The sequence below is a fragment of the Athene noctua genome, chromosome 3, assembly GCF_965140245.1.
Source record: "Athene noctua chromosome 3, bAthNoc1.hap1.1, whole genome shotgun sequence".
Lineage (NCBI taxonomy): Eukaryota > Metazoa > Chordata > Aves > Strigiformes > Strigidae > Athene > Athene noctua.
In genome coordinates this window covers 63,164,621-63,182,423 of record NC_134039.1, presented here as the reverse complement: position 1 = coordinate 63,182,423, position 17,803 = coordinate 63,164,621, and the positions used below count along the sequence as shown (strand labels likewise).

Sequence of the window (17,803 nt, the reverse complement as noted above, 5' to 3'; positions counted from 1 at the left end):
CAACAGAAGTATCCTGCGAAAGCAATGCATGCTTCAGCATCAGCTCACTCCTCATCTCAGAAAGCCACGGTTTCAGTGGCTTCTTTTTCCGGGGCCGTTTGAGATTTCTCTCGTTTTTCCCCCACACTACGTGGCAGAGGATGCCAGCGAGCTCGAGGCTGGCGGCGAGCCGAGCCGAGCCGAGCCGAGCGGGGGTCACATTCTACCGCTCCCCCCAGCACAGCGTCCCCCCGTGTGCGTGAGCCGGCTGGCGAGCGGCGGGCGCGCTTCCCACGCCGGGACGCGGGGCAGGGCGCAGCCGGGCCAGCCGCTGCCAGGACGCGCAGGGGCCGAGCGGCGCAGCGGTGCTGAGCGGGGCCACGGGCGTTCCCGGCCAGCAGCTGCCCTTGTCGCTGGGCGCCGGGCCGGGCCGAGCGGAGGCAGGGCAGGGCAGGGCAGGGCAGGGCAGATGCGGCGCGGCCGCCCTCAGACCGGCCACCTACGGGCCGCCAGCCCCCCGCCGGGCCGGGCGAAGGTGTTAGCCCGGCCCCGGCCCCGGCCCCGGCCCCGCCTCCGCCGGGTGCTGCTCGGAGCAATTCCCACGGCAACCCAGGCTCGACCCCCTTCCCAAACCCCGCCTCCCCTCCCCGCCCCTCCGCTCCCGCCCGCCGGCCGCTGCCGGTCGGAAACGGACTGTGTGTAAACTCGACGTGTCCGGAAAGGTGCGCGCTGCTCCCCGCCTCGCTCCGCGCCCGGCCGCGGGGCGCGCCCGCCGAGCGCGATGCTGGACCCTTCCTCCAGCGAGGAGGAGTCCGACGAGGTGCTGGAAGAGGAGCGGCGGGACGTGCTGGTGGCGGCGGGCGGCGGCTCGCCGCGCTCGCTGCCGCCGCCGCCCCGGGACCCGCGGGGCAGGGAGGCCGGCGCGGCGCGGGCGGCCAGCCCCAGCCCCAGCCCCTCGGTGCTGAGCGAGGGCCGGGAGGAGCAGGAGCGCCTGCAGCGAGAGGAGCGGGAGAAGCGGCTCCGGCTGCAGCTCTACGTCTTCATCGCGAGGTGCATCGCGCACCCCTTCAACGCCAAGCAGCCCACGGACATGGCCCGCCGGCAGCAGAAGGTGAGCCCCCGCCTCCCCCTCTCCCGCCCTGCTCCGGTGCCCGCCGCCGGGGCACCCCGTGCCTGCCCGCCGGGGCACCCCGTGCCTGCCCGCCGGCGCCTCAGGGCCGCGCTGCCGCCGCCGCGCTCCGGCCCGCAACAGGTTGCGCCGGCCCGGCCGGGGCGGGGGGGGGGGTGGCCGCCGGCATCCCCGCAAGCGCAGGCGGTGTTAGGGCAGGGTGTCGCAAAGCCGAGTTCTCCAAAGCAGCCCGTTCGTCTAGAAATCCGTCAGTCGATTAAGTTTTTACAGCGACGCTTCAAAGTCGCCGTACGGAGGAAATGGGAGACGGGGTGCGGGCGCCGGGGTGGGGGGGGCTCACCGGAGGAGGAGACGTTTCTGCCTCTCGGCGCTGCGTGATGGATGGAGTTAAACCTCCCAGAGGTGCCTCCTGCAAGTCGTATTCTGACCATCTGTACCCAACTCGAGCAAATTCAGCCATAATGCAGAGGTGAACGAGGAAACGATTTTGTTTCATTAAGTGCGGCCTCTCTGTACAGAGAAGCAATTAACATACGTGTTTGTGATGAGAATGGCCAGCTACTGAAGGTTGAGCAAAATTGTTCTTTGCATCTTGTACATCAGAGACAAGCTCTTGAGAATTGGCAGGTACCTGGTAGGTAATTATGCTGTAATGGTTCTTATTCTCTGTTACATACAGTACTTGAAGTTTTGAAACACGGCACTGAATTTCCATATAACCTCTTAAAAGCTGAGTTATTGAAATCTTTGGCCTAAAAACTTTATATATTTTACTTTCAGTTCTGTAAAACAAACCCAAATCAAAACAAAAAAAAACCTCTTCCACATCACTTTACAGAGTGTTAATGATAGAAGTATCCGGTTCCACTTGGCTTTTTATGATCTTGGTACTTCCATATCTGTATGGGTTTGTAAAATCCAATACTAAATGTATTGGGGTGTCTGAATTATGCCTGCTGTAGGTAATTTGTGCTTAGTGAATTCTCTGACAAATTAACATGGTGGTAATAATAAGATTATTTCTGGAAGAACATTTTGCTTTTATTGTTAGGTACTTAAACTGTAAAGCCTATATAAAGATACCTTGTAAGCAGGAAGCTAAAGAAAATCTGCCAAAATGGGAGTTTTCACCCCACTGAGGACTTCCCACCCCAAAACAGAGTGAACATAGAAATGATACTTCGAAGGGATATCTGGAGGTCACCTAACTCTGATTTCCCACTGGACAAAGCCAAAGCTGACCTGATGTAGTGTTGATACCAGTCTAGGTTCAAGCGGGAGGCTTAGAAGCCTCTGGAGAGGAGATCCCACAGCCATCTGTGTGACCTGTCCCAGTGCTGCATTGTCCACGTCTTGATGAAATTTTCCTCATCTGCTTCCAAGTTACAACTTGTGCCTATCAACTGCAGAAGATACTGAAACTATAGAAGTTCTGACTTATCCCAGTTACCAAGTACAGGAACTGTATTTTAACAATAACTACAGTATTAATTATTTTTATTAATAAGATATGAAAAGAGATTACCGATGTGCAGTGAATACAGAAATACAACAGTTAGGGATTTAATGTGAGCAATGAATGGAATGATTTGCAGAATTGACTTTATCCCTAAAATTAATACTGCTCTTGCTAATTACTGTTTTTAAATGAACTCTGACTTTTGGTGTAACTAATATATGTAGAAATAGATTTTTATCATATTTAGGAATTTAGCTGCAGACAAGGATGATTTGTCTTTCAGGAACTGGTGTTTTTAAATAAGGCATAACACCAAAATACTAGTTCTAGAGGCTGCACTTTTCTCTAGAAGTAATGAAATGCACACAAACATCCTTCCTCTTACTTGACAATCTGATACATCGCTGAGTGAATTACTAAATATAGGATAGCAGAACTGGTCCTGAGTTTTGAGAGTTCAGAAAACCTGCTTTGACAGTTCAGGATTGCTGAGAGCCGTACGAAGGAGCACTCTTTTGTGCTCTAATTTCTGCCCTCTGTGCTGTATGGTGGCCCTGTGTCTGCCTTAGAAATGAGAGTACAGCCTCCTGTCTTACACTGTGTCCTTTAGTAAGACACTTTAGATATGTGATAGCTGGACCATATTCCATAGGATAAAAGTCTGTCTTACTTCCTGAATGAATTTTCTCACTGCCAAGGTATGATACAGATGTGGATTGTCCCTTAATCTTTTGCTCTTTCACTTCGTGTCTGACTTCTGTTACATGGCTGGCTGTCTGTTGTGAGCTGGACTGAGATTCCTTACCTGTGTTATTTAACTGGAGCTGTTAACTACTGCACGCCCTGTCCCATCATCAGTAGATCAGTGATCCAAGGTATGATTTCAAACCAGAACCTGTGATGCTCTGGTTCTGGCTCCCAGCCCAGTCCGCTTGTCTCTGGCTGTGCTCCCTTCGTAGTGCTTTTGCACCAGCAGTATTCCTGATAACCTAAGAATAGTATCCACCCTGCTTAAGAGCAGAAGTAATTTGTTCTTTCTGCCAGTTCATTTGGCATATTGCTGAGCAAATATTGCAGAATGCAGTTTTCTTCTTTTTTAATGTGGAACATATTATCCAGTAAGGGAATGAGATGGAATTCATATATCAAATATCCTCAGTTGCATTGTAGTATCAGTAAGGAAATAGTTTACAATATGGCTGGCTTCTTATGTTCTTGCTTCAGTATCAGATTAAAAAGTACTATATACAGTATCTTGAAACCATCCTACTTAATGGACTGAGTTACACTAATTAAATAATTTTAAATGCAAGCAGTGTTTCACTCCTCTGTTGTCCTTTCTCATCCTTATTTCTTCTCACAAGTAAAATTATCACAATAGAGCTAAGATTAATTAAAAAAAAATCAAACTTTAAAAAAAAAAAAAGCGCTACCATAACTCACCAGAGTCCATCAGCTCCGCTAACTTGTTTTTAGTGCCAGATTCAATGTAAATTAGCCCAGACTTTGCTGAAACACATGCTTTTATAATTCGGCCACATTTCTTTTTTTAATCCTAGGATATGTGGTAGAAATACTCTTTTTTAACTGTTCAGAGTTAGTTGGTGACCTGCTATTACATCCTGTCTTTGATTACTGGTAGATTTGTGGTAGAGGAGGAAGAATAAGCTAATATTGGAGATGTGGAACTGAAGCATGGTGTTTATTTTTCAAGGTGGGGTAGCAGATCCTTACAAAGATGGAGTAGTTCTACAGAGTAGAACTAATATGTACTTAATAACATATATTCAGTAGATATTTATGGACATTTGGTCATGTATTTTCCAAACTTTTAGAGAAATATGAATGCTTCAATGCATTACATGTCATGCTTTTATCAAGGTTTGTTTGTTTCTGGTTTAAAGAGACTTTGTTGCTTTTTTGTAGTTTCCACTTTTTTTTTTTCCATGAGTCCTCTGGAACATATTTCAGCATCTTTCTTTTTCTGCCTCTCCACACTTCCTTTCTTGTCCAACGGAAGAGAAGAAAACAGCTAACTAATTCCATTCCTCTTCCTTCTTCTCTCCTACCCCACCTAAACTGAATCTCAAACCAGCAGATTGAATTTGTCCATAGAATGGGATTTAGATGGTGAAAAGAAATGCATTCCCTGTGTGGCTGTCTTCCATTAAGGGAAAGTAGTGTATGTGAATGTACACAGAGTCAGTGATTAGATGATGACTCTGGTGACTGTGCTTTGTACTAATCAGTTGTACAATTGTACGTACATACTCAGTTTTTCTCAAGGAGTGTATGCCAAAGGCGGGTTCTGTATCTGGGGGATGATTCAGAGTTAAATTTCCTGTGGAAGGAAGGGACAATGAAATGCTACAATTAACTAACAAAAAAGGTGTTCTTCCAGTGTTTTGCTTCCTCAGAATTTTAAAATTAACTTTAGTAATCAAGTGGTCACACAAACTCAAAACTGGAGGAGGAGGAACACTCTTATGCTGAACAAGATTTTGTAGTGCATGAAAGGCTTAGTACATCAAAGCCGATAATTCAAGTTTTTCTTCCATAGGTGATAAGTAGCAGAAGTAATTGAGTTGGCTGTTTAGAAATCGTAACTAAATGAGTTTATTTCCTGAATATGTGATGACCTATTTTCCTCAATATCTTCTCTTCTGTCCACCTGCTCAATCATGAATAGATCAAAACCATTGACTTCTAGTTAATTCTCAAAAGTAGGTATGGTAGTAATAAGTAATTTATTTTCATCTGAACTCCATGAGTTTGTTATTTCCTGTTTCTTGGACTTTACTTCTAAAGGAGAGGTATGATATGTGTACACTAAATAACTTTATCAGGAAAATGTTGGTTACAGGGATAGACTTCATTCTCTGGATCCGGGTTTTGTTTTCCGTGTCTTTATTTCTCCTGCCCCAAGCCCCACTTTTCCTTGCTTTTTAGCTGGTGATGTTTATCTGTTTATTTATTGGCTGAGTATGTTTTGCGAAAGAAAAATTGTCTCAGCTTCTGAGCCTCCTTCACAAGATGCTGTTTTCCCCACTGATAAGGTAGCAAGGAGGGTACATCCAAAGCCATTGTTCTCAGAAACTCTAGATACATATCAGAGGAAGAACTTAGCTGTAAAACTTGGCCATCTGGTAAAAATTCTGCTAGAGAGCTTTCTAGGAAGACATCTTCCATTCCCATTGTCAACGTTTCCTTTACAGATTTCAAATTATTTTGTGAATTGTTTCAGAAAGTAATTTAAAATCTATTCATTTGCCTCTGTTTTTTTCCCGTTACAAACACCTTGATAACACCTTGTCATGATGCTCTAAGCTGCATGTGTTTTGTTTTCAGTCAGGTGAGTATACAGTAATTTGGTAAATTCCATCAAAGCTCATTAAGATGGTGGCCTACACAGCCATGTAGGCTCACCTGTTGACAAGATTATTTGCAAATAGATGCTTTCACCCCAGTCAGAACTTGCTTTTTGGGAAGAAGCTGTTCCTGCTTGCAGTAGGGAAGTTGCTCACGATGGGCAATTGAGTCAACCGTGACTGAAGAAATACTGAAGGATGATAAAAGAAGCAAAGCCTTCTAGTTACCAACACCACTTCAGAAATGACAGTCCATCAGAGTTTTGTTGTAATCTTAAATTCTTCTGTTGTCGTGCCAGCTCAGCATTGATTGCTGTGGTTGGCCAAAAGCTAGGCAATGTGCTGGGAAAATGAGGCTTTGGTAAACAGCTGTGTAGTGAAGTGGACATCTAGGGACAGTCTGCAAACCTGGTTTACTATGCTGAAAAATTAATCCGTCCCTTCTTTTGCTTGCTTCTTTTATTTTCCCTGCATATTTTACCCATACTTGACTTTGATTATTTTTAACTATTAATATTTGAGGAGAAAATTTTTATTTTTTCTGAATGAGTGACCTGAGGTTGGTTGGGTTTTTTTTTTGTCACCCATGCAGTTTGACAAGTCTGTTAACTCTGTTGGCAAATACACTATTTAAAGTGCTTGAGGAAAACACTACTTTTTTTTTTTTTCAGAGAGGACCTGACAGGGAGGTTGAAGGATCAGCTGACTGTTGCTATCTGCAGGAACAGTATGGGGGAATTGGCTGGCTGGGCTGCCTTGCATTTCTCACCTTTTGCAGGCAGTTGTTAAGCTCACATTATATTTTGTGTATCTGAACCATTGGTAATTGATAACAGAAATACCAAATCGGCTCATCTTGTCCTTATATAACTTTCTCTGACATCATCTGAGAAACATACTTATTGCTGCCATGGAAGAACAAAGCTGGTGAAAATACTATTTTCTCTTCTGAACCATATTCCTTTCCCTTTATCTGGAGAGGGGCAGTATATCAAAATATTAATATGTTTTTAACTGCAGAATATTGCCAGAAAATACTTGTGGGTTGCTAGTTGACTATTCATTGAATTAGGTATTTCTAGAAAAGCAAATTTACCATTTCCCCCCACTTCCCCCCTCATGCCTACCAGTTGTAACCAGTTCATGTTTGGGGAAACCGCTAACCAATCACCTCTCTATTTGCATGCTGCTTATTAGATTTGATTTTTCTCTTTCTGGCTTTGTAGCATTTCTCTTTAATATTGGTGAATATCATCCTGAAGTTGCTTTTGGTACATATTGTTTTGCTTTTTTAATGTTTCTCTGTGTTCTACTTGCTTGTTATCCTTTCTTTTTTGTGTGCAGATGTCTCCTACTTTGCTAGCTTAGCACATCCCTGTCTCCTGCTGCTTTCCTTTTATTCATGTGCTTGCTTGAACTGGAAAGCTAACAGCTCAGGGACAAAACTTACTTCCCATTTATCAACCCAAGAGGTCTCCATGGGGGAAGATGGGATGACACATCTTCTACTAGGAGGGTGCTTGGCTCTCCTCTGCTGATTGAACTATGTGTGTTGGGGTGTTAGTCTTTGTGCGTTGGTCTGGTCCCATATTTACTGGTACGGAGCCCCAGCTAGTGTATTATTCTGTATGAACTGGGCGCCAGCCTCTCAGGTTTTTAAACTTTTTAATCTTCAAGTCTCTTCTCATACAGGTTTTTTTTTGTTTTGGCACAGTTGCTGCAAAGGTGCCTCCTATATTTCTTTCTAACTTACATCTTTTGCTGCCTGCTGCTGGCTGTGGCGTGCACAGGTCTGGTACTCAGACTTCTCCTTGTTTTCTAGCTATTGCTTTTCAGGAGAGGAGATAGGGAGAGGAACAGCATCTGCTGGACTGTTCTCTTTGCCTAGTGCCTATCTCCAGTGCTCACTTCTGCCTAGAAGTGCTAGCACTGAATTGAAAGCATCCCAGTTTTTGTGCATTGCAGCTGATTCCCCTAGGTTTCAGAATAGCAGCTGTGAAAAGGCAGTTTTCAGTTTGTTGGTGTGTGGGGGAAACTGAGCAGCAGGAGAGGCAGAGTGTTTGCATGTGGGTACCAGGCTGCATCAGCTTAGGTTTGTGTTTTGGAGGTTATTTTCACAGCGTTGAAGGCTTTTCATTTTTTGTTTAAAATTCTCTAGAAGTTGATGGTACTTGCCCAAAAGAATTTATTTCTGGTTCTTAGTTATTTTGCAGCAAGGACATAAAGCATATGCTTCTTTTCAAGAGTGATTACTTGTATGCATAAGTTTAAGAATGTTCTTGAGTGTTTTTCCTGTCAGGAAGGGGAAAAGCATTAATTAACAGCATTGTGAAGAATGAACAGAGCTACAGTGAGTAGTTCTTTAGCTACATGACCTGGTGAAGAAAAATTAGAAGATTGGACAAGAATTTTTCTCCAGCTCTGTTTCCATTTTTTTCTCAATGCATTAATTATTCATTTATGTTCAGTTGTCTTGGCTGTGGGGTTTTGGAAATAGAGGCCTTCAGCTTCTGTTCAATCAAAGTGCTGGAGGGATACTCTGAATGATAGTATAAACACACACAAAAATTCTTAGGATAGTACTCTGAGTAGACTTGTATGGACCACAGACATAGGATGTGGAAGAAGGGACAAAGCTCAGATAGTGTATCAATGAGATCTCCAAAGAGGTGGTGTACATCTACAAAGATTAGGGAGCAAATGGAAATCAGTGGTGGAGAGTTTCATACACTGACTTGAAGGTATTGAGAAAGCACGTGGAACTGAATTACTTTTGGAGTAAAGGAACTGTGCATCAAGGACAATGACAAAGTTAAGAAGAATGAATTTGTGGCATAGAAATCCACTGGTTGTGAGAGTTAGCTTTTCAGTATGAAACAAATGAAGGAGGAATATCTTGGGGATGAGTTTTCAAGAAAGATATTGGGCTAAGAAGAAGAGATAAGGATTAAGCTGGGAAAAAAGTGAATAGTCTCAAAATCCATGTCAGTGTAATACAGAATAGCAAGGGCAAATAGTTGATGAGAAACTTGGTGCTCAGTAGTTGGTGTCTGTGGAAATCAGAGTGGTAGGATATAGTTCATTGTGGAAAACAGTGTTTCATGGTCTCAAATTTTTTTCTGTAGAATGCAGTTGTTTTTATGTGTTTAGACTTTTCTTATGGTGAATTCATGAGGGTTTTTTGTGGTCTTTTTTTTTTTAAAAAAAATCCACCTCCAGGCAGTCTATACTGAATATTTGTCTTGCTGGCTTTTGCTGGGGAGCATCCCTAGTTTGTGCCTATTGCTCATATGTTCCTTCATTTATTTCTAAATTATGTATTCTGAGGCCTTGTAGCAAGGTACTGGTGGCTGTTTCTCATTCAAAAGTGTTCTAAAAATGTTTTGCCATTCCAAGTGTTTAATACATCAAATATGCATTAGTGTTAAAATATTAATGTTGACCAGGTTTTAAATTTTTTTTTTGTTTTGATCTCCTTATGGACTGAACATAAGCAAAGAAAAGAAATAAAAATAAAGAAGTGGTTGTTTGGTATAGATCTGATATTAAATCGTATTAGCAATCAGTTCCCCTCTGACTCTCTCTTCCTTCCTACAGTGTCATTAAAAGACAGAGGATTTTTCAGTCTCTTACCAGTGGGGATGGAAGAGTAACAAATAGCAGTATTATTTGGAGATGGAAGTTAGCAAACTCCATTAAAAGTTTTTTCTAGTAATCTTCGGTTTGCAGAGTTGGAATATTTGCCTGAATGGACACTTAGATTCAGCTTGTGGTGACAACACCAAATGCAGTATGATTCTTGTAACCATGTATGTGCTACAAATGGTTGAGATTCTGAGAGTGCTAGTACGTGGTTATGAAGTAATGAGAAGCATTTTAGCTTAAATGTTCTGTGATACAAACTCTACCAGTCTCGTTTATACGGTTTGGGGTTCTTTTCAGCATGCTTTGGCTCCCAAATTAAATTACTTCAAGAACATCTCTTGAGATTTTTAAGGCCAACTTTTAAAGTTCTCTTTCTCTGCTATCCAAGTTTTTAGGCACCCTTAATGCTTCCACGCTTTTTTCCTTGATAATAAATGTTCAAAAATGACTAGCTATGTTTTGTGTATATAAGCCTTCTGCTTTACCACTTGGAATATAAAAACCCAAGCATTCTATAAAGGTATGGGAATTATGAGATCTGGCAGCCTGTGGATATATAGATATATTTTGCTCATGTGTTGCTGAGAAGGAAATAAATTAAGAATGTCATTCTCAACCATGTCATCTAAAGGCAATCTGCTTGATCTGCACATCAGTCACCAACTGGTATCAGAATATGTGAGTATTTTTGTGCACGGCTCTCTTGGACATGTTGTCTGTAGAATGGTTAGTACCTTACGGGGCTTGCAAGATGAAGATTTGTTTGTCCCCTCTTTGCCTCCACCTTCCACAGGCTGAGGTTGAAAATTCGTAAGACTTTACTTTCTAAATCACTATGCCAGCTGTGAACAGGGCTGGGCATTATTGGTGGTTTTTGGCTCTTCTTCAAAGTTGCATTGGAGAAGCTGGCTTACACCTGTCTTTCTGCTACTTTTAACACAACTTGCTGTCTGTAGATGAAAAGAATTATGTAAGAAAGAGAAGTATTATTTATTTGAAATGGCAACAAAATTATTCAGTTTTTTAGTAAACTGCTAGCTGTTTTATGTGTTCTGTGTATTTAAACTCTTAATAGATTATTAACATATTAATTTGCTAACTACCGTTGGTAGTTAGAACTCAGTTTGGAATGGCCTTCAAGAGATCAGAGAGATGTGATAAAATAAGTAAAATGGTTAAAGCCCTCTTGCTATGTTACAGTCTGTATGTTACAAGTCCACTCTAATTATGCAGAGCAGCACACAGGGGAAGGAGACTGTACAGGTGGCAGAGTTCTTCCTATATTATGAAAATGTATTTCTAAACCTGACTGCTGTATTTTACTAATCCATGCCTGATGGTGTTGGGCTGTAGTGCAATGATCATGGCCACTGTCCGGTAGCTGCAGAAGTATGATCTGCTGGGATAATTGAGACACTTTTAAGAAGTAAGATCATCCCCAAAGGTAACACACTTAATCAGTGACAGCATCATGATCTGCATCATCATTTTAGCTTGGATCAGGAGTGTGTTTTAAAGTCACCCTCCTTGTCCCACTTGCAGAGTTCTGGTCTGGACTGCATGAGTATGACTGTGTGTGGGCAAAGGTAAACTGCAAGTTATGTTCTGGGAGCACATTAGGTCCGTGCAACTGAACTGAGGTAAAGCCTCCTGAAATGTATTTAGGGTGGGTGTTGTTAGGTCCTTAGTGTGAACTATTTTCAGAGCACAGTTGCACTTTTCTGATGTCACACTGCTTGCCCGTGTAGATGTGACTTCAGAGAGTCAGATTTAAAATACAACAACTAACACAGAGTCAAGAAAGGGAGGTGGAACCTAAATGAGATAAATAACACAAAAAGGCGGTCTCCTTTCTGAGCCAGTAAATCAGGACAGAATATGCAATGCAAACGTAAAAACAGCTGAAGGAACAAAGTAATAGAGTCTTCCTAAGTCTGAAGTTAATTAGGGGCAACAAACTGCCCCTAATTACTAAAAGTGTGGGATCCTCAGCAAAGCTGCCTGGGATACTAATTAAAAGAACTGATTATAAGAAATTGAATGCATAATTAATGATTGAGAAATCATTTTCAAGAGTATCTTCAGACAGCAAATAATGTGCCCTTGGAAAATATTCTGGCACCCTGATCCATCCACTGAATCTAATCCCGCAGATAGACCTGGACTGATCTGCAAGAGGTCACTGTGCTTATACTTTCTAGTGCTGAGATAGGGATTAATGGGGGCAGAAGGACAGATAGAATAGGAACAGTATTTCCATTTTAATATCAGATGCTCTCTTCAATTTTTTTTTTTTAATGTATGACTTCAATAGAACCTGTTTATGAAATATGCTGACATGCTGTATTTTGTTTTAATAGTTGACTTTGCAATAGTCTGCTGCTTGTACAGTTGAGTGAGGTCTTTAATACTTGGAGAGGGCCTTTAGGTAACATCCTCTCTGTGTTGATTAGTAGCATGTGTTATGTGTAGCAACAGTTGGTTGTCAAGTGTACGGGCCACCAAATGGACTGTGATTTCTCTTTACTATGTTGAAAAAATAGCAATCTGAAAATTACATCTGACAGAACAGAAGTGGAAAATTTAAGGATTTATATTCCTCAGGGAAAAAAAAATCTAGCTGGATTAAGGAGAGGTTTATTTTACTGTAAAGAGGCTAATCAGGGGTTAACTTTTATCCAGGCACCTGTTTGGGCATTCCTGCCTTATTGGGCACTCCTTAATTTATAAACTTAAAATGTTTTAAATAGCCCAGGTCCTCAAATACTTTGACATATTTAGTTTAGTAATAAAAAAGCTGTAAATACTTGGAAGCATCAAACTCTAAGGGTAATTTCCTGTGTTGTTTCTAAGCATCTGCTGGAGGTGCCCTGAAGTGCTGGGGTTGCTCATGGAGGCAGTTGAGAGGGACATGTGTACCTTTAAGTAATTAGGCTGTGAGACCAACCCACTGCTGTGTGATGCCCCTCCAGACAGGCATTACATTTAATTCTCATTGATTGGTCTGTGATCATTGTAGTGAGCTCCCCTTTACATGGGGTTTGTGTTCACAGAGGGAGCAGACCCTGAACTGAAATTCCGTATTCTCCATAGTGTTGTCTACTTGTTCTGGGCTTCAATAAATTGATCGGTATGTCTTTGGTCCCGTAAGGTTGTGTATTGTAATTTTGAATGTATTCACAAAATGGAAAAGGGGAAACAATTGACTTGTGTGTTCTGTGAGACCGTGACCGCACTGTGCAACTGAGGCAGGGGGGCCCTGCTGCTGGTGGCACATCCCTGCTTCCCTGCATGCTGTGGGTCTGCCAAATTCCTTATGGGATGTGAAAAATAAGCATATGTATGGTTATATATAAAAGGAGGGAGAGAGTGTGTGTGAATGTGTGAGAGGGGCAAGGGAAAAAGCTACAGATACTGGATACCTTTTCAGAACACCTCTTCCTGTTTGTTGTGGTAAAAATTGTAAATTGTCATTTGCTTTCTTTAAAAATGAACAGCATCCACTCTCCACCCCCCTAAACCAAACCAAAACAACAAACCCCGCAGATCTGTATTTCTGCCTTGGCTCAGATTGGTAGCTACTTCATGTAAAATGAAACTCCTGAACCTTGTGATAAGGAAGCAAGATGTTTCTATGGCTTCTATTAACAGTAGAGGTTTTATCTTTTATTAATATTGATCTTTCAGAATTGATCTGATTCCTTAGGGCTAGCTCAGTGTGCCCTATTGAAATCAGTACACTGAATTTCTGCTTTTTTATTCCTGCTCTTAAAGTCTTACAGATATAAGACTTAAATATCTGGTTTATTTTTGTACTTGAGGATGGATGGTGGGATGGCTTCTATGACTGAAGTGTTGGAATGGGAGGATACAGGCTCTTTAGGAAGGGCAGGCAGGGGAGATGAAGAGGGGGTGTTGCCCTCTGTGCCATTGACCAGCTGGAGTGCATGGAGCTCTGCCTGGGGATGGTGAGGAGCTGACTGATAGTTTATGGGTCAGGATTAAAGGGAAGGCAGGGACAGGTGATGTTATAGTGGGGGTCTGCTACAGGTCACCTGACCAGGAAGACTGAACAGATGAGGCCCTCTATAGACAGTTAGGAGCAGCCTCATGTTCACAGGCCCTGGTCCTCATGGGGGACATCAGTCACCCCAATATCTGCTGGAGGGACAACACAGCTGGGCGTAAGCAATCCAGGAGGTTCCTGGAATGCGTTGATGATACCTTCCTTCTCCAAGTGATAGAGGAGCCAATGAGCAGAGCTGCTATGCTGGACCTTGTTCTCACCAACAAGGAGGAGCTGGTGGGGAATGTGAAGCTCAAGAGCAGCCTTGGCTGCAGTGACCATGAAATGGTGGAGTTCAAGATCCTTAGGGCAGTGAGGAGAGCATGCAGCAAGCTCGCTACCCTGGACTTCAGGAGAGCAGACTTTGGCCCATTTTGGTTTTAATAGTAATGTGGTTAGAGTGGAACAGCTTCTTCATATCAGTGATCAGAATCACACTGTCTCAGTGCTAATAAGATAAATGGGGTAATGCATATGATTATAATCGCTGGAGTGATAGGTAAACTGAGAGATTGGGTAAAGAGGTGTGAGATGTTGAAACTCTGAGCAATACAGATGGCCAGCGATGCAAAGCCATTTCAGTCTATAATGCTGGAGAGCCTGGAAAATGGACAGAATTGCATAATAGCATCAGAAGAGTTTAGGTAGCCTCTAACCTCTTTTATTCAAAAAAGGTGAAGGATTCAGAGTGAGAAACTGTGTTATCTTGTCAGTAGAGTGAACCCATCCTTGGATAGTATATGCATTTGTGTTTAAGGCAGGTATTAGGTAATACTACAGTCATTCATATAAATAAGTAAAATAATAGAACTTAGGGTATTATCAAAGTTCTAGAACTATATCAAAATGCTTTTAAGTTGCTTGCTAATTTTAAGCCTAATCATTTTAAGCACAAGAAAATAGTAACATAATTTGATTTTTTTCTATAGCAAGTAAATAAATTTGTGTAAACAGTGCAGAAGAGTGAGAGATCAGAATGGAATAAACTAATATAGTTTTAAAGAGTGGATGGCATTTAATGCAGGAGAAATTTTACTTTTTTTTATTTTAAAAGAAGAGTCAAACTTGTGGATGCTTTGAGATAGGCTGAGTTAGGGACACTTTTTCTGATCTAGTAGCTCTTAAGTTTCATGTATGTGTTTGTAAATTGCGTGCATACTCAGGAGACCACAATAAGGGCGTTCTCTGAAAGGTGGCACGAGTAGGTATCTGCAGGTTTCCCTTCAATAATTCTTGTGTTATAACAGGTATTTTATCCACCTATCAGTTCAGAAGATTCTTTGAGTCACAAAATAGTTACCAGAAAATAGCACCACTACTGCCAAACAGCTCAGCTACGGTATTTGTGCCCTTAGTGGTACCTGTTTAATTAAATGCTTTGCTTTTGACAGAACATGTAGTAAGCTAGGCTAACAAAGCTACCATGCCTCAGGTACACCCAGTAAGCACCCTGGCATATATCGTGGCTGAAAGAAATTAGTGCTTTGCTGTGGGATGGAGAGCTTGAAAATTACTACAAAGCTGATGAATGTCTTCAGTGCACAAACAAGTTAATGTGTGTCATAGTTTTACACCAAATGGGAAGGGAGCTCCTGGGTTCATGCAGTCACGTGTCCAAAAAAGAGATGTCTTGTCTCTTATAAGCAGGTAAAACTTTAGTTAGTAGGTATCCCTGCTGTTCTTCATTATTCTAACAGTTGTGAGACTTCTGTTTCCCAACTAAATGCATTTGCAGTTTGTTTTATACCCACTTGCTGTTCTGTCAGTGCTGCTCTTCAGTTAAAATAACAGCTTTTCCTTCCCGAAGGATTTAATAGAAAATGGTGTCTTGTTCTGCTGTATGAAACAATCCAAGCTCTGAGCCATCCCCCAGGCTGTAGTCTATTTCCTTCTCTTATTATCCTAATGGCCTTTCTCTTTATGTTTTGCAGCTGGAATTAATGCACCCTCCTTATCCTTCCACGTTAGCACAGTGCCTGCCTGGGGTGTGCTGAGGCACCTTCAGCTCAGAGCAGCCAAAGAGAATGAAAGTCTTGCAGAAATTCTTGTGAGTTCTGGCCTGAAGTGTGTGATGCTGAATTTCACCCTGTTTATGTTACCACAGCTCCCATGCTGGCTGTGTTTTCCAGTACGGTTTTCTTATCCACTGTGTGTCCTAGTGCATCCCAGCCTTAAATTTCAATATCAGTCTTCAAAATCAGAAGATTACAATTCATGTTTCTGTTCTTTCTGTCATAACAAGTATGTAAATACTACATTTATATTTAATTTGCAGGTACAGCAGTCCAGAACTTTTCAGCTACCTTTCTGGAGGCCTGCAACACTTACCGTCCTGTTTTTATGGATTTTTTTTTTTCCCCTTTGTAGCAGTATCTCAGCTGCTTAACTGTTGTCTAGGTAAGATATGCAGTATTGTTTTAGCCAGAAAGCAAGAATAAAAAGCAAACAGATTACTTGATTTTATAATATTTTAAATAATTTTGGCAAATCTGTGACTTAATGTATCTACACCTTCCAATTCTGAGTCAGACATTGCCCCATTACCTTGACTTAACCTTATTTTTATGTCCTTCTCCTGAGGAGTCTATGCTCTACTGAATATAGAGACCTGATGCCCTGCTTTGGGAAGGAGGTTTCTTTGGGTGATGCTAGACAAGTTTCTTGTTGATGCTAGACTCTTCTTCTAAAGAACTTCCACGCCGCCTCAGTCAAGTGTCTCAACTTTTCAGTCTAGGTGACTGAATTGACTAACTCCTCTTAATTCCTTGATGTAGAGAATGAATTATCACTTCTCAGTTTCCACGCTAAAAAGATCTGACAAAATATAAACTGCTGAGACCAGATTCATGTTCAATAACCATGCATATCAGCAAGCTCTCAAAATAATTAAGTGCTACAGTGATAAAGAACAAAGACTGTTCAGGGGCACAATTCATATGTATTCAGTTGCAGCACTGCTGTGTGACTTCCTTTTAATTCATTTTTAGTCCAACTGCTATAAAAAGTCCTGAGTTCTGGGTTGTCCAGTAAGCTTCAAAAAAGGCTGCTTCTGGCATTCTGCCCTGGCCACATTTGGCATGATGCAGAGGAGAGGTTTAACAAACATCTGTTGGGTCAAACTTTTTGTTGACCACTGATGGTTAAATGGTCAGGTTGTGCTGATTTCTCCACAGAATGTCTCTAGACCTGTGAATTTTTACTATACTTTGGTGTATGACTTGAACATTCGTAGCAGACAACATGTATAACCGTGCAATTATGTTACAGTGTTTGGAGTTAATTATCCCCCCTAAAGTATTAGCCCGCACACTTGAGCCAGTGTTTTTGTTTTCAAACCTACCGACATGTATATACATTGGTTTTCTGTGCAACAAAAGGCAGATTTGTGCTTCCTCTGACACCACAACTTTGTGGTTGAGTGCAACAGTGAGTGACTTCTGGGTCCTCCTCATCTTTTATCCTGCCTGTAGTGCTATAGTTCAGGCATCTCCCACATTGGAAAGTTAAAAGGAACCTTGGCCTGTCTGCCTTACTTCTACTCAACACTTCCAAATAATTATAATTTTTGGAAAAAACTGGTACAGAGAACATACTGTGAATTATTCCGAATGTCAGTCATTATTTCTGTGCTTCTTGAGAACAGTGCTCGCACTTGTACTAGGGAATGAGTGAATCACTTTGAAATTCTGGTGCTTGTTCCTGTGAGATTTATTTGCACAAAGTTAAGCAAACCTCATTGACCACAACTCTCTTCCAATTTTGCACACTTCTCGTCTATACTGGATTTTACAGAACAGCATCTGTGTCTTTTCTTTTGGTTCTAGATTGTTATCTCTTTCTTTGCACTAGAAGGGAGAAAAGCTTTAGAAAGGGGAAGAGGCATCCTGTCAAATTAACTTGGTAGCCTTGATAAAAGAGTGCAGAACTGGAAGCTGGAGGAAGGAATAAGCTCAGTCTCTCCCTCTGAAAGCTTTGATTTCTGTATGCTTCAGTCCTTCGTTGTTATGCCCTCTGCATAAAACATGGATAGCTAAGTATTGGTCCTCTACCATCACTTTACAAATAACAAAAATATTAAACGTTGATTTTTGTCTGAAGTTTGGAAAGGCAATTGCATCTCCAGAATAGCAGACACACCCCTATCGAAGTTCACTATG

General features: G+C 42.0%; 1 protein-coding gene across 16 annotated transcripts in view; it reads left to right on the top strand.

The window, feature by feature from the left end:
* The first annotated feature begins 760 nt into the window (after nucleotides 1-760).
* CADPS2 (calcium dependent secretion activator 2) overlaps nucleotides 761-17,803 on the top strand; it is a 322,958-nt gene continuing 305,915 nt past the window's right edge. For 14 of the 16 annotated variants that reach the window (XM_074903178.1, XM_074903177.1, XM_074903176.1 and 11 more), the window contains exon 1: nucleotides 761-1,090. In XM_074903178.1, coding sequence (XP_074759279.1) covers nucleotides 761-1,090 — 330 coding nt within the window. The remainder of the gene's footprint in view (nucleotides 1,091-17,803) is intronic. The other 2 variants (XM_074903185.1, XM_074903184.1) reach the window with 2 other exon arrangements.